Source organism: Giraffa tippelskirchi, chromosome 1 (genome assembly GCF_054371585.1).
Source record: "Giraffa tippelskirchi isolate mGirTip1 chromosome 1, T2T-mGirTip1v1.2.pri, whole genome shotgun sequence".
Lineage (NCBI taxonomy): Eukaryota > Metazoa > Chordata > Mammalia > Artiodactyla > Giraffidae > Giraffa > Giraffa tippelskirchi.
In genome coordinates, this window is record NC_137275.1 from 81,066,576 (window position 1) to 81,082,878 (window position 16,303).

General features: G+C 39.4%; 1 protein-coding gene across 2 annotated transcripts in view; it reads right to left on the reverse strand.

Moving 5' to 3' along the window:
* The window catches only part of UNC5C (unc-5 netrin receptor C), a 405,303-nt gene that overhangs the window by 61,956 nt on the left and 327,044 nt on the right, over positions 1 to 16,303 (reverse strand). For both annotated transcript variants that reach the window (XM_081595521.1, XM_081595532.1), the window contains exons 5-7: positions 11,524 to 11,704; positions 6,253 to 6,420; positions 3,032 to 3,196 (exon numbers count right to left, since the gene is read on the reverse strand). In XM_081595521.1, coding sequence (XP_081451647.1) covers positions 3,032 to 3,196; positions 6,253 to 6,420; positions 11,524 to 11,704 — 514 coding nt within the window. The remainder of the gene's footprint in view (positions 1 to 3,031; positions 3,197 to 6,252; positions 6,421 to 11,523; positions 11,705 to 16,303) is intronic.

Below are 16,303 nucleotides of genomic sequence, written 5' to 3' on the forward strand. Positions count from 1 at the left end.
AAATCGATAACAACACAAACTACAATTATCTTTTGTACTACAGTAGATACAAGAGGGAGGATGAAAGAACTTATTGACTTAGTAGGGACTGTTACTATAGCAAATCAGAATTGTAAAAGGAAATAGCTTTTTAACTGACTGATTTTAATTCAAACACCCGAATGTACCAGTCTGATAGGAGACTTGATAAAAACATAAACAACAAATAACCACTCTTGTAGCCTCATTTTCCTTCCTTATTTAGACACACACACACCTCATGCCATCATATCCAATCATTAGAAAAAACTGTATTAATTCTGTAAGAAATAAGCTAGATGCTAAGGGGATGCTGGGCTTCCCTGATGGCTCAGACGGTAAAGAATCTGCCTGCAATGCAGGAGACCTGGGTTCGATGCCTGGATCAGGAAGATCCCCTGGAGAAGGGAATGGCTCACCACTCCAGGATTCTTGCCTGGAGAATTCCAGCGACAGAGGAAACTGGCAGGTGAGAGTCCATGGGGTCACAAAGGGACAGACACAACTGAATGACTAACGCTTTCACTTTCCAAGGGATGCTCTATCATGAAATTCTTAACTTGAACGTTTCCTGCTTGCGGGCTTCTCTGGTGGCTCAGTGGTAAAGAATCTGCCTGCCAGTGCAGGAGACACGGGTTCAATCCCTGATCCTGGAAGATCGCATAGGGCAACTAAGCCCGGGAGCTGCAGCTACTGATCCTGTGTGCCACAACCATGAAGCCCTATAGCCTGTGCTCCGTAACAGGAGAAGTCACCACAATGAGAAGCTTGTGCACCACAACTAGAGAGTAGCCCACACAGCAATGAAGACCCAGCATCAGCATAGCTAAAACTGAATGAATAACATTATTTCAAAAAGAGTATTTCATGCTTGTATTTGATATACGTCATAATTTAGAATGTGTGATTGTGTGTAACTAACAAAAGGACCAATGTTCCATCTTGTAGCATTGTACTCCTTGTTAAATCGGTTGCTTTGGGAATTTTAAAATATGCACAATGGAAGCTGCTGCTGCTGCTGCTGCTGCTGCTGCTGCTGTGTCGCTTCAGTCGTGTCCGACTCTGTGCGACCCCGTAGATGGCAGCCCACCAGGCTCCCCCGTCCTGGGATTCTCCAGGCAAGAACACTAGAGTGGGTTGCCATTTCCTTCTCCAGTGCATGAAAGGGAAAAGTGAAAGTGAAGTCACTCAGTCATGTCCGACTCTTAGCGACCCCATGGATTGCAGCCTATCAGGCTCCTCCATGCATGGGATTTTCCAGGCAAGAGTACTGGAGTGGGGTGCCATTGCAGAAGGCATTAAATCACCCAAAGCTGAAGGATAATACTGAGAAAGGGAGAGAGGGAGTGAGCAAGAGAGAAACTTCAAATATTGTTACTTTTCAATCACATGAATTAATTCATTCTACACTAAAAGAATAAGACTAAATTATAAAAATGTTAAAAATAACTTGTGTGGTATGTTTTCATTTTAATCCTCAACTCAAACTAATACCTAGAGGAACAAATTCTGTATCTCTGGATAAACAGCTAGTAAAATAGCTGTATTCTTCTCATTCTGTGTTTCTGGTACAAATAGTGAGATGCACAGTAGCCATCCTCAAATCACAACCAGAAAACATGCTTTACACTCAGCTGCAGCCTGTTCTCAAAGAACACCATGCACCATGGACAGAAAAATAAGAGGCCCATTAGATTTATATTCTGTGTCAGCAATGCTCTTATCTGTCTATCTGTATTTTAAGTAAAGTTTCTTTTTAAAGGTCCCTGTAAGCATAGACTCTGGGAGATAAACAGAATTTCATAAATGTGCTGAAAATATCTTATTCTTAAATGACAAATACAAATACTTCCACACAAATATATTTGATTGCTTGTATTCCACAAGCAATTTGTACTGTGTTATAAGAAATGTCAACATTTGGCCACCGTTACCCAAGATCCAAAGACAGCACATTGTTTGATTCATTCAACTGTACAGGTGTGATTTCAGAACAATTTTTAGTATCTTAATTCATGCCCATAAAAAAGATGGTTAATTTTGTATATTTAAGGGCTCCTCAGTAAGTAAGTATGGAAAGTATTTTAAGTATGGAAATCAAACCACCATCTCATTAAGAAATCTAAGTAACAAAACCATAAAAAACATGGAATACTTAGCTTACAGCATCTATTATATTCCTGAGCCAATCTTCTACATCCATTTTAAAATTTCCATTTTATAAACATGATTCCCTTTAGATAAACATTATAATTTTAATACAAACCCAGCGATTTCAAGGGCTTGTGAAGATATTCCCACTAAACACTTGAAAACTGGTAAATCTATCAGCATAAATGTTTCTTGTCCTTATACATGTATTCTAAACTTCATGGACATTGGTTCAGTAACAGCCATGAATTAGAAGTAAATAGCTTACTTTTTGGAAGCCATATGACTCTCTGAGGAGTTTAGGGTGCCTTTTTGTGCACTCTAATAAAACCGAGCAGCAGTTCCCTGCCCTGAAAAGAATGACAGCCCCTCTAGGGAAATGACTAAATCACTTTTTTCTCATGGGAAAGCAATACGGTGTGTGTCATTTGTTAACTGGACACAGTTATTATTCATTCTGGTTTCTAGGCGATTCATTTTTTTTCAATTTTGAGAGCCCTAGTATTGCATTTTTGTTGTTATTCAAGGGATTTTTGTTTTATTTTTATATTTCCTTCAAAGAAATCCAACGGTTGTGAATAGAATCGCCAGTCCAGGTTCGATGCATGATAAAGGGTACTAGGGGCTGGTGCCCTGGGATGACCCAGAGGGATGGGACAGGGAGGGAGGTGGGAGGGGGGTTCAGGATGGGGAACACATGTACATCTGTGGCAGATTCATGTCAATGTATGGCAAAACCAATACGATATTGTAAAGTAATTAGCCTCCAATTAAAATTTAAAAAAATTTAAAAAAAAGAAAGAAATCCAATAGTTAAGACTCACACCGCCCCCGTGTCTGCTGTTTGCTCAAACAGACTTACTCTGCATGCACAGCCCATCCGTGCAGTTCTTGGACTGCAAGACAAGGCCATCGCAGTCCTTGCCTCCATTCTTGGGGGCTGGTGCCGTGCACTCCCTCCTGCGCCAGTGAGTGCACTCGGTCCCACAGGTAGACCACTTGCTCCACGGAGTCCACCTGCCATCCACTGCCACAAAGAAAAAAGAAAAACAGCAACAGGTCAAAGAGAGGAGCTTCTTGAAGGCAGAGAGGGGCAGGGCTCAAGTAGAAACAAAACACCAAACACTGAAGAAAATGCCCCACCATGGAGTGCTGCATTCATGTTAACTGCTGGAAGTAGCGCATGCTCTCCATACATGCTGTGGGTTCTGCAAACTTTCCTTACGAGAGGTGTGTGACTATTTCTTCACTGACCAAGCACGGGAAGTTTAATGGGACACACAGAAATCAAAGTCACCAGGAGTTATATAAAGGTAAATCCTAGTAGTGCCCCATTTTCTATTAAAGGGGAAACTTCTAGGTTTTGGATTGAAAATTAGGGGACCTCTTTTTGGATCCAATATTCCCGTGAATAGTGCATGTGAATAATGCCAGTAAACCTCTCTGGGGTTAAGGAGAAGAGGTCAAGAGAGTGGGGAAAAAAATCCATCCATTCATCTATCCACCCACCCACCTATCCCTATATTCATCTACGTTCCCATTTATCTCTCTCTCTCTACCGCTCTATCATCTATATCTTATACACTCTTTTTAAGTTTTCATCCATGCTGCTTAATTCTGCTAAGATCTTCTTCAATACCTTCTTGAAAAGACTATTTTCCATTTATTATTTGATTATTTCATTCCATTGTTTTATTTGATGATGTACACATTTTTATTTTAAAATAATATTTAAGCACATTCTTAATTTCTTTCTGTGATTCAGTCATTTGGAATAGACTCACTTTCTTAATTTTTTAATTTACTTGTTAGTAAATTTCAATGATAATGAGCTAAGATAACTCTATTTTAAAAAAACATACCACTTAAACCCTAACCTGAGAAAATATATAGTAAATTTCACTAAGGCGATACTTTAAAATGCATTCTTTATATGTTCGATGCATGAGACAAGGGCTCAGGGCCGGGGCAATGGGATGACCCAGAGGGATGGGATGGGGAGGGAGGTGGGTGGGGGGTCCAGGAAGGGGAACACATGTAAACCCATGGCTGATTCATGTCAATGTATGGCAAAAACTATTACAATATTGTAAAGTAATTAGCCCCCAACTAAAATAAATAAATTTATAAAAAAAAAAAAAAAATGTCAGGACGTTAGTTAATAGTAATAGTAAATAAAATAAAAGTTACTTTCCCTTGGAAAAAAAAAATGCATTCTTTAAAGGTTCTTACATAAATAAAAAGAAAATATCAATATAAGAGTTACATTTTAAAAAAATTTCCCTAAAATCCATAAATAATTATCCAGGAATAAATGTAAGACAATGGCAAACATCATTTATTGAACATGCACTGTACATAACATGTTATATCTACATCTTGCTAGAAATTAAACCAATTTTAATAGTCTGCGTAGTTTGGAGAATCTCTGTGATGTCATATTTAAATTACTGGGTAAATATATGTATTATGTAAAATTTATAGAGATATAAATATGCCCACATGAAAAAATGATGAAAGTATTAATATTTCAACTGTAAAGAGTTAGCTACATAAATAACCCCCAACTATCTGGAGAAAAGACGTTTGCTTTGACCTAGACCATCCCAAAGTACACACACAAACACATATTTCTATTTTAACTGAACGCTTGTATGTATGCATGCATGCTCAGTCATATTAGACTCTTTGCGACTCCATGGACTGTGGCCTGCAAAGCTCCTCTGTCCGTGGAATTTTCCAGGGAAGAATACTGGAGTGGGTTGCCATTTCCTACTCCCAGGGATCTTCCTGATCTGGGGATTGAACCAGTGTCTCCTGTCTTGGCAGGCGGATTCTTTACCACTGAGCCACCAGGGAAGCCCACCTAAATGCTTAGGGTATTTCTAATTGTGGGAGTCAGTATGTAGATAGAGTATAGAAGAGTACAAGATAAAAAATACTGAAATTCTTAGCCTAGCTAAGTGTCAAAGTTTGTTCCATAAATAAAAGCTTTTAAAAGGGTTCAGTGTGAGATACTGTTTTGATACTTGGAAAATTAACATGGGAATTATAAAATTTAGATTATGGTTTTCTCTCCAGTTCATTTCTCTAACCTATCTCTGAGAAAGGTTCCACTTAAGAATGAACCTGACAAAAGTTAGGCAAAATAAAGGCAAGTGAGAACTGAACTGAGGAGTCTTTATATCTAAATAATGAAAGTGACAATAGCTACCCCAATGGGATACACTAATAATAATTTTAGCTTAATTTTTCAATATATTATATAATTAGACATTTTAGTAAGTTTTGGTTTCAGCAGATATTAACTTCAATTTACCAAAGGATAAGAGCTTGGGACAACATAAGAGCACAGAAAGATGCTCAGAGGCAAAGGGATGCAATCCTGGTATAGGTACCATTGCAAATAACTCAAAAGGAGGTGACTAACATACATAGACATGTTACTGTATGCATGTATAGACTGTTGGCTGATCCACAGGGAAGCCTGGCATGCTGCAGTGCATGGGGTTGCAAAGAGTAGGACACGACTGAGCAACCGAACTGAACATGTATAGATAATAGCTGATTGCATCACATTTTCAAAATCCAATAGCTCGTGTGTCACAAAGCTTAGACTTCCTTTTAATTCATTCCAAATGTTTTATTTGCCCTTGCCCAGAAACTGACACCAAATATCAAGTACTTCACCTCAAACATTTTCTAAATTTCAGTTCCAATTAATTTCCTTGACTTTCTGAATATCAATGGTTGTTATCCTAAGTGTTTGGCTTTCAATGCTGCTCAAATGCCTTGAATTATAAGGTCCTGCAAACTTGGCTCCAACAGTTTTGTTGAGTAATAAAGAGGGATTATATCCCTGTGTGTTTTTCATACTATTTTGCATGTTAATGTAATTAATAAAGTTAAGTACTCTTTAGGGGAAAAAGACGTGATTTCCCAGTAATGTGAGCGTTGGATGGTATGATGGGTTTACATACTATCTATCACACATTCAGGTCAAGAATAAGCCTTTGTATATATACCCTAAAACATTTCTAGAATGAGAGGATACATTTGGAATGAGAGCACTGGTTTATTTACCTGGGCATAACGTGGTACAGGCTATTTTTTGTACACTCTGCCCTTCACAGAAGGCACCACCATTGAGCGGAGCTGGGTTGGTACAGGTCCTTGTACGCTTCTGATACCCCCGTCCGCAACGGCTGTTACACACAGACCACTCTGTCCAAGTGGACCAGCCACCATTTACTGGAAGTAAATGATAAAACACGAATTAAGTGTACATGCATACACACAGAAATGCACAAACCACATATCAAACATAAACAAGAATGTTGTATCCCAAGTGACCATAAAAAATCAAAAACTTCAAAGCTGGAAGAGACCTTGGATGTAATTTCATTCAAAACTTTATTACTACAAAACTGAATAAGCACAGGGATAAATAAAATGAATTATCAATATCTATTTACCTATTCAGAAAATAGAACTGTGCTCTCCTCTCCTTAGCCACTGTTGTTTTAAAAAACATCCCCTTACCTAGTAAAGCTCCAAAAATTATTGATACTTTTGACAACTTATCTCAAATAATATGCTTATATCCTTGTACCAAGCCTGCAGGTGGCTATGTGGCATGGTAACAGATAAAATCATTTAGCCTTTCCTTAATAATAGATGATTATTTACCTTTAGCATATATAAACTTTATAACTTTTCAAGAATTTTTAGTTTCATTAATAAGTGAATCTATTTTTTTAAAAAAGTCTTGATAGCTGGATTTTTAACTAAGTATCTATTTGAATGGATCAGCAATTAGCTGATGTAACTGCAATTGACACATATTTTGTGTATAAAGACTAGTTATGATGTTCAATGGCTGCTGCTACTGCTGCTGCTAAGTCGCTTCAGTCGTGTCCGACTCTGTGCGACCCCATAGACGGCAGCCCACCAGGCTCCTCCGTCCCTGGGATTCTCCAGGCAAGAATACTGGAGTGGGTTGCCATTTCCTTCTCCAGTGCATGAAAGGGAAAAGTGGAAGTGAAGTCGCTCAGTCGTGTCCAACTCTTAGCGACCCCATGGACTATAGCCTACCAGGCTCCTCCATCCATGGGATTTTCCAGGCAAGAGTACTGGAGTGGGGTGCCATTGCCTTCTCCGGATGTTCAATGGAGCTGTCAGTATAGATGCAGTTATAAAACCTACCATCTAGCACTATGTTTGTGATTAACCTCTAGAGATTTCACTCTAGAAAATACTGATATACTCTCATATCTCAATATATGAGTCCAGGAAATTATTATAATTAAGCAATTTCTAACAAAAATTATTTTCTGCTGGTTAAAACATGCTACAAGCAGTATATGAATCTACTTCTTGATGGTAAAGAAGCGTGTTACTCAGATAACAGAAACCTTTATAGGGACATCACATGCCCATCATCTCCTTCTCTAGAATTTTATGCAATGGAGAATAATCATGAATGTATTATACATAGAGACATGGGCTATTTTTCAGTGGAGAATTATTTTTTCCTTTATCAAGATAAGAACTTTTGTATGAAGATTTACCTTTATTTTTTGTATAAAGGTAAATAAATGAGAACAATTTGGACAGTTAACAATAGGAAAACGGTAAGCATACTATGTTCATTAGATTGGCTGCCAGGCAGCTATGAAAAATGAAGCTGCGTGTGTGCATCCCTGTGTTCACAGCAGCACTATTCACAACAGCCAAGACATGGAAACAACCCAAATGTCTGTCAATAGGTAATGGACAAAAATGATGAGATACACGTATACAGTAGAATACTACTAAGTCATGAAAAAGAACAAAATAATGCTATTTGCAGCAACATGGAGGCAGCTAGAGATTATCATACTAAGTGAAGTTAAGTCAGAAAGAGAAAGACCAATACCATATGAAATCACTTATAGGTTGAATCTAAAACAAATATGACACAAAAAAACCTATCTATGAATCAGAAACAGAATAAGGGACATAGAGAATAGACCGGTGGTTGCCAAAGGGAAAACACTGTAATGCAACTATACTTAAATAAAAGAATAAATTTTAAAAAATAATGCTGTAGAAATCTATTTAATAATACATGGATATTTCAACATTATGTTTCAAGTAAAAAAAAATTATATCCTTCATTTTAAAATCTTATCTATGTTAAGAAAATATTGGTAGTATACATTCCACCTTTTTCAAAGCTTTCTCTGGATGACAAAATGACAGGATTATAGGTTTTATTTTTTCTTTGACGTTTTTCTGTTTCCCAGATTTTCCATAATGAATATATACTTGCAATCTAAAAATGATACTAACAAGAGACTCAAAAATGAAATAATGGTTAAATGTATACGTTTTTCTTTGGTCTTCCAGTGAGCCCAACCTATGAGCCTTGGACAACTTATTTTGTGAGGCCATGAAAGAACATGCAGATGTTGACAGTTAGAGTTTTCTGTTCCAAAAGTAATTTAACCCACTCAACTTCACAAAACTCCAAATACTGTGGAACTGTCAGTATAAATTTCTTACCAGCATACTGGCAAGTTGGTATTTGGGGTTACAGTATGCATGTGCTGCTCTGCTAGGATTTTAATGAGAAATTAATAACCATAAATGTTTAGAAAAAGACAAGTCTTGAAGATTCTAGGCTTATTCCATTATTTTATGGGGAAGGAGGTATGTGCTCTGAGTATTGTAATGCTTAAGTGTCCAACTGAAGGTTAGTTACTGCTAGAACTAGGCCTAGAACATAAGACTGCTGAGCCCTAGTGCCGCACTGTTTTCTAAACTCAAAATGCTTTAGTTCCTTGTGTTTGATCCTTACTAAAGACAATGTTTGGCTTGTGTTTATGGATATTGAGAACATGCTATACACAGGAAAAGAGAGCTGCATCTATGTAATACATCTATTTAACAGTCTGCCCTTATTAATCACTTATAATTGGTACAAACTGTGATGTACCCTATTTTTGTGCATTACCAGTGCTGTTTATTAAGTCATTTAGAGAGTCTAGAAAAAGACAAAAAGTGGGAAACATTTCACTGTGACTTAAGGAAATTAAACTTTATAGAGTATTCAGAGGAATTTTTTTTTTAAAAAAGAAGTATGCATCTGTCCTGTAATGAAAATGACAGCATTAAAGCATCACTACATTCAGCCTTTCGAATGTCACAGTGGTTTCTGTTTTCATAACATCCTATAGCCTGAGGATGCATCCAGCCAAGTAGTACTACCTGCAGTAAGTGCCACGAGCCACGTACTTGCCAGTGACAAATCTTCTCAAGCGTCATTTAACACCAAAGGAGCGAGCAATGAACAGCTCCCTACATTCTAAATGGTGGCCATTATCATTCTGGAGGTGGAAGAACCTCAAAATATTTCTCAGGGTTGTTCAGTTTCCTCTCAGACAATAACTCACCAAGAATATAAAGATCTACTGTGTATCTAACACTGTAAGAAGCATCAATGTATAGAATTGTCTCTTTGTCTACCAAAGAGCTTAAAAGCCTCACTGGACAGATAGAACTATTTGTGAAATGAGAAAACTGCTGAGTGCTAAAACAAGGAGATAAAATATCACATGCAGTGGCAAAAGTGGGTGCGGGATCATTTAGTCCTTCTGGAGAAATGATGGGACCAGATGCCATGATCTTAGTATTCTGAACGTTCAGCTTTAAGCCAACTTTTTCACTCTTCTCTTTCACTTTCATCAAGAGGTTCTTTAGTTCTTCTTCACTTTCTGCCATAAGGGTGTTGTCACCTGCATATCTGAGGTTATTGATATTTCTCCCGGCAATCTTGATTCCACCTTGTGTTTCTTTCAGCCCAGTGTTTCTCATGATGTACTCTGCATAGAAGTTAAATAAGCAGGGTGACAATATACAGCCTTGACGTACTCCTTTTCCTATTTGGAACCAGTCTGTTGTTCCATGTCCACTTCTAACTGTTGCTTCCTGACCTGCATACAGGTTTCTCAAGAGACAGGTCAGATGGTCTGGTATTCCCATCTCTTTCAGAATTTTCCACAGTTTATTGTGATCTGCATAGTCAAAGGCTTTGGCACAGTCAATAAAGCAGAAATAGATGTTGTTCTGGAACTCTCTTGCTTTTTCGATGATCCAGAGGATGTTGGCAATTTGATTGCAGCCATGAAATTAAAAGATGCTTACTCCTTGGAAGGAAGGTTATGACCATCCTAGATAGCATATTTAAAAGCAGAGACATTACTTTGCCAACAAAGGTCCATCTAGTCAAGGCTATGGTTTTTCCAGTGGTCATGTATGGATGTGAGAGTTGGACGGTGAAGAAAGCTGAGCGCCGAAGAATTGATGCTTTTGAACTGTGCTGTTGGAGAAGACTCTTGAGAGTCCCTTGGACTGCAAGGAGATCCAACCAGTCCATCCTAAGGGATACCAGTCCTGGGTGTTCATTGGAAGGACTGATGTTGAAGCTGAAACTCCAATACTTTGGCCACCTCATGCGAAGGGTTGACTCATTGGAAAAGACCCTAATGCTGGGAAGGATTGGGGGCAGGAGGAGAAAGGGACAACAGAGGATGAGATGGCTGGATGGCATCACCGACTCGATGGACATGGGTTTGGGTAAACTCCGGGAGTTGGTGATGGACAGGGAGGCCTGGCGTGCTGCGATTCATGGGGTCGCAAAGAGTTGGACACGACTGAGAGACTGAACTGAATTGAACTGGAGAAATGATAGGCTTAGAGATGAAATGGATTAGAAAAGGCCAGAGAATGGAAGAGAAGCTCTCTGAAGAAGTCATCATGTTGCAGCTTGCTACAGGGTTAGGACTAGGGCTGCATGACAATGGCAGGCCTTGTCTTCATGCTGGATGTCCCTGATGGGGTGTAAAGCAAGTTCCAGGCAGTTAAAACTGCTCTGATGTGTTTGGAGAACATGTCAGCTGCAGTTTACTTGAAGTCTTGCAATTGCTCTCCTGTAAGTATCTTCATGTCCGAACTCCCTCTAGGTCTCGGTAGTCCAGGCTGAGAAGGGGGGCAGGGCTTAGGGAAGCAGGGAACCCTCCTGGGTTCTTGAGTTCAGTTTGAAATGCAGGACATTTATGCTTCTTACAGTGTTAGATCCCTCAGTGGATTTCCTTTACTGTCCTATAAAAACTTACAAAGGGCTAGGAAGTTCTAAGTCCAGGTTTTCTGTGAGTTATCAGGAAAGTAGTTAAACCTCACTGTCCACATGAGAAGCGGGAAAAGAGCTGCAATGGGGACTGAGAAGGGCCCTCCTTCACTTGATATTTTAACATTAAAATGAGAAACTGCAGTTTGACCTGAACTAGATTGAGGCACACAAAGTTCACTCACCATAGACTATGACAGTTGCGGTTGTGCTTTTCCTCTTGGCAACAATGTTTTTGGCAACACAAGTATAGTTGGCAGTATCTGAGAGGCGGGCCTGCTTGATGATGAGGTTGTGATCAATAGTAATATAAAAATTCCGATCTTCAACAGGATCGATGATGTCTTCATTTTTCAACCATTCCACCTAAAGATACACGAGAGAAACAAATAAATCCCTGGTATGAATCCCCCGATGGCTGTCAGTCCTGACTTTTGTTTTGCAATATGAACAGCACTGTTCCATGCTACGAAATCTGCAAACTTGAGGAAGTAACTTTCTGAGGTCATGTTAAGTATCACTCACCTGCCAAACATGCTCATACTGTCTGTACTATATTATTCTCAAATGTCAATGACCCAATTGGGAAATACAGCATTCAAATTGTTTTCACTTTGCCCTGCAGGCAGGAATAGGTGATGTGCACTGCCAAGTTCAGAACCCAGTCAAAAATAATGGGCTAAGCATTTCAAAGTGAACTCAAACCTTTTGCTATTTGATTTGTTTACTCTTGGCAACTTACCTGCTGCTTTTCAGAAAAGAATATAAGGACTATCAAAAAAGTTCAAAAGGCGTCTTAGACATCATGCTGCTGTAATAAAACAACATTTGGATGCTTTGTATGTAGTCTTGTTGAAACATATGGATTAAATTTCCCTGAAAATGCACTTACTTTAAAATGTAGCAAACACTATTTAGGGATGTATCTAAGCCAAAATACTTGGGAGGGGAAAAAAAAAAAAGGTTTTCTACCAACTCTCAATATGGCCTAAAGAGCATATAAGTCATAGTCAAATCTCTCCTTTTGTCTGTCACTAGCATCCAATCTTTGGCTCTTGTGGTTTGCTTCTGGAGAACCTAAGACGTGACTATTCAAAACTACTCAACTATTTTTCCTATGTAAATCTCAGTTTAGCAACAGCAATGTTATCCTTACAGAATGAAAGGAGGGAAGCACATTCTGTAAAATACATCCTTGTGAAGGATAAACTGTTTCTATCTCATAAATTGCTTTTCCTCCTCACAGGTTTTTCCATAAAACAAAACATCACTGATATTTACCACACTTAAACTTTCCTTGTGCATTAGTGTGGATACAGATACAAGTAACCTTTAGTAGTAGGGAGTCAACAGTGTTGCCATTTTCAAAATCTTAAGGAGCTTCCCCCAGCACCACAAGAGGTCTGGAAATTAATCTCTAAATCTGTCAGTGGGCTGAATGTTACACAAATTACGTCTAACACTGGGACGCTAAAATAATGCTTCTCTAATCCTTAGAAGAGAGGCCACAATTTAAAGGGAAAAACAGAAATCACCTTGAAGTAAACATATGAGGATGTATATAAGAATGACTATTTGTAATAAGTTTTGAAACAACGTTTACATTTAAGGTATTTAGATTAATGAAAGTGAAGAAGACTGAAGTCCATCTAAAATAGTGGAGTTTTAAAACATGCATTTTGTTCTCATTTAAGACAGCACATTCAATCCTGTGCTTAGATATATCTGGTAAGAGACACACTAGCTCAGCCTGGATTTTCTCAAAATATGGACCCATGTGTTTTGCAATATGGGCTTTTCAGGTGGTGCTAGTGGGAAAGAACTTGCCTGCCAATGCAGGAGACTTAAGAGACGCAGGTTCAATCCCTGGGTCGGGAAGATCCCCTGAGGAAGAACTGGCAACCCACTCCAGCATTCTTGCCTGGAGAATCCCATGGAGGAGCCTAGAGGGCTACAGTCCACAGGACTGCAGAGTCCGACATGACTGAAGTGACTCAGCACACACACACAATCATGTGTGGTAATACATCTTTCTAGAAGTGCAAGGGAAAAGATAGCAAGATTCAAAATATTAAAAAAAAGCCCTGGATACTGATAATTGAAAGGTGACATTAATTACTTCTGAATGTCTATGCAAGTTATCTTTGCCACTTGAAAGACAGCTTTCTACTTAGAAAAGGAACGGTTGGGCTTCGTAGAGGGGTGCGTGTGTCTTTCAAAGACCGGTCAGTTCAGTCCCTCAGTCGTGTCCGACTCTTTGCGACCCCATGGACTGCAGCACACCAGGCATCCCTGTCCATCACTAACTCCCAGAGCTGACCCAAACTCATGTCCATTGAGTCGGTGATGACATCCCACCATCTCATCCACTGTCGTCCCCTTTTCCTCCTGCCTTCAATCTTTCCCAGTATCAGGGTGTTTTCAAATGAGTCAGTTCTTCGCATCAGGTGGCTAAAGTATTGGAGTTTCAGCTTCAACATCAGTCCTTCCAATGAACACACAGGGCTGATTTCCTTTAGGATGGACTGGTTGGAACTCCTTGTAGTCCAAGGGACTCTCAAGAGTCTTCTCCAACACCATAGTTCAAAAGCATCAACTCTTCGGCACTCAGCTTTCTTTATAGTCCAATTCTCACATCCACACATGACCACTGGAAAAACCACAGCCTTGACTAGACAGATCTTTGTTGGCCAAGTAACGTCTCTGCTTTTCAATATGTTGTCTAGGTTGGTCATAACTTTTCTTCCAAGGAGTAAGCATATTTTAATTTCATGGCTGCAGTAACCATCTGCAGTGATTTTGGAGCCCAGAAAAATAAAGTCAGCCACTGTTTTCACTGTTTCCCCATGTATTTGCCATGAAGTGATGGGATCGGATGCCATGATCTAAGTTTTCTGAACGTTGAGCTTTAAGCCAACTTTTTCACTCTCCTCTTTCACTTTCATCAAGAGGCTCTTTAGTTCTTCTTCACTTTCTGCCATAAGGGTGATGTCATCTGCATATCTGAGGTTATTGATATTTCTCCTGGCAATCTTGATTCCAGCTTGTGCTTCCTCCAGCCCAGCGTTTCTCATGATGTACTCTGCATATAAGTTAAATAAGCAGGGTGACAACATACAGTCTTGACGTACTCCTTTTCTTATTTGGACCCAGTCTGTTGTTCCATGTCCAATTCTAACTGTTGCTTCCTGATCTGCATACAGGTTTCTCAAGAGGCAGGTCAGGTGGTCTGGTATTCCTATCTCTTTCAGAATTTTCCAGTTTGTTATGATCCACACAATCAAAGGCTTTAGCATAATCAATAAAGCAAGAAATAGATGTTTTTCTGGAACTCTCTTGTTTTTTCAACGATCCAGTGGATGTTGGCAATTTGATCTCTGGTTCCTCTGCCTTTTCTAAAACCAGTTAGAACATCTGGAAGTTCACGGTTCACGTATTGTTGAAGCCTGACTTGGAGAATTTTGAGCATTACTTTACTAGCATGTGAGATGAGTGCAATTGCGCGGTAGTTTGAACATTCTTTGGCATTGCCTTTCTTTGGGACTGGAATGGAAACTGACCTTTTCCAGTTCTGTGGCCACTGCTGAGTTTTCCAAATTTGCTGGCATATTGAGTATAGCACTTTCACAGCATCATCTTTTAGGCTTTGAAATAGCTCAACTGGAATTCCATCACCTCCACTAGCTTTGTTCGTAGTGATGTTTCCTAAGGCCCACTTGACTTCACATTCCAGGATTCCTGCCTCTAGGTGAGTGATCACACCATTGTGATCATCTGGGTCATGAAGATCTTTTTTTGTACAGTTCTCTTGTGTATTCTTGCCATCTCTTCTTAATAGCTTCTGCTTTTGTTAGGTCCATATCATTTTTGTCCTTTATTGAGCCCATCTTTGCATGAAATTTTCCCTTGGTATCTCCAATTTTCTTGAACCGTGTCTGCTACTTTTGTCTGAAGAATAGCCCTCAGATTCCTGGATGTTTTGCCTGGAAGTATCTAGGGGCTCACAGCTTCCCCTGCGACTTCCTCCTCTGCAATGGCCTCACAGGTGTGGAAATAAGCCTTCTGTCTAATCAGATTGGAACCTGAGTTGTCACTCTCGAGAGCTCCCTTGCAGCATTGCAGGCTGAAGCTACCTCCTTAAGACATCTCCTAAATTTACATCTTCTGGGTCTGTCCTTTTCTCTCTTGACCGGGCTCTCCTGGGAGCACTCCCATAACCAACCCTTTGCATTTAGACCTCTGCTTCATGCTCTGCTTCTGGAGAACCCAATCTATTAATAAGTCAAGATTGTGCAAAACTATGGGTTTTTTCTATGTACATAATAGGTAACAACAGCAATGCTATCTGGATCATAAATGACATGAAGAGATCCCAAAGGATATTGCAAACCACTTGTTTATTTGAAAAGTTTATTGTATGGAATAAAAAAGCAATCAGCACTGTTGACAAAGGATTTAAAAAGACTTATGTGATTATTGGGTATGTAATCTCTACTTTCTTATACATGGCTTTGCATTTTCCTCAGTGTCTCTCTTCAGCATAGGAGCAATGACTACATGAAATTCGAGGACCTCTGAGGAGCCCTGAAATGTGGCAGCACTCCTGGGCCATCTGAGGGATGCTGCCTTATTTCCCTTCAGCTTTAACCGGGGAAGCTCTGCCTCAATCTGTTCTCCACACTGGGATAGTATAGTCTGTATGCCTATGTCTGAAGAAACAATGAGATCTATAAGCTAGAAAATAGTGAGAGGAATGAAGAAAAGAGCCAAGGACTCTGGCTTTTGCTAAAATGTCCCCCTCCCAGTCCCCGATGCCCCAGAACTCCCAGTCTTGTCACTAAGCCTTGTTATGAAAAAGGTGGCTTAAAGCTCAACGTTCAGAAAACTAAGATCATGGCATCTGGTCCCATCACTTCATGGGAAATAGATGCGGAAACAGTGGAAGACTTTATTTTTTTGGGCTCC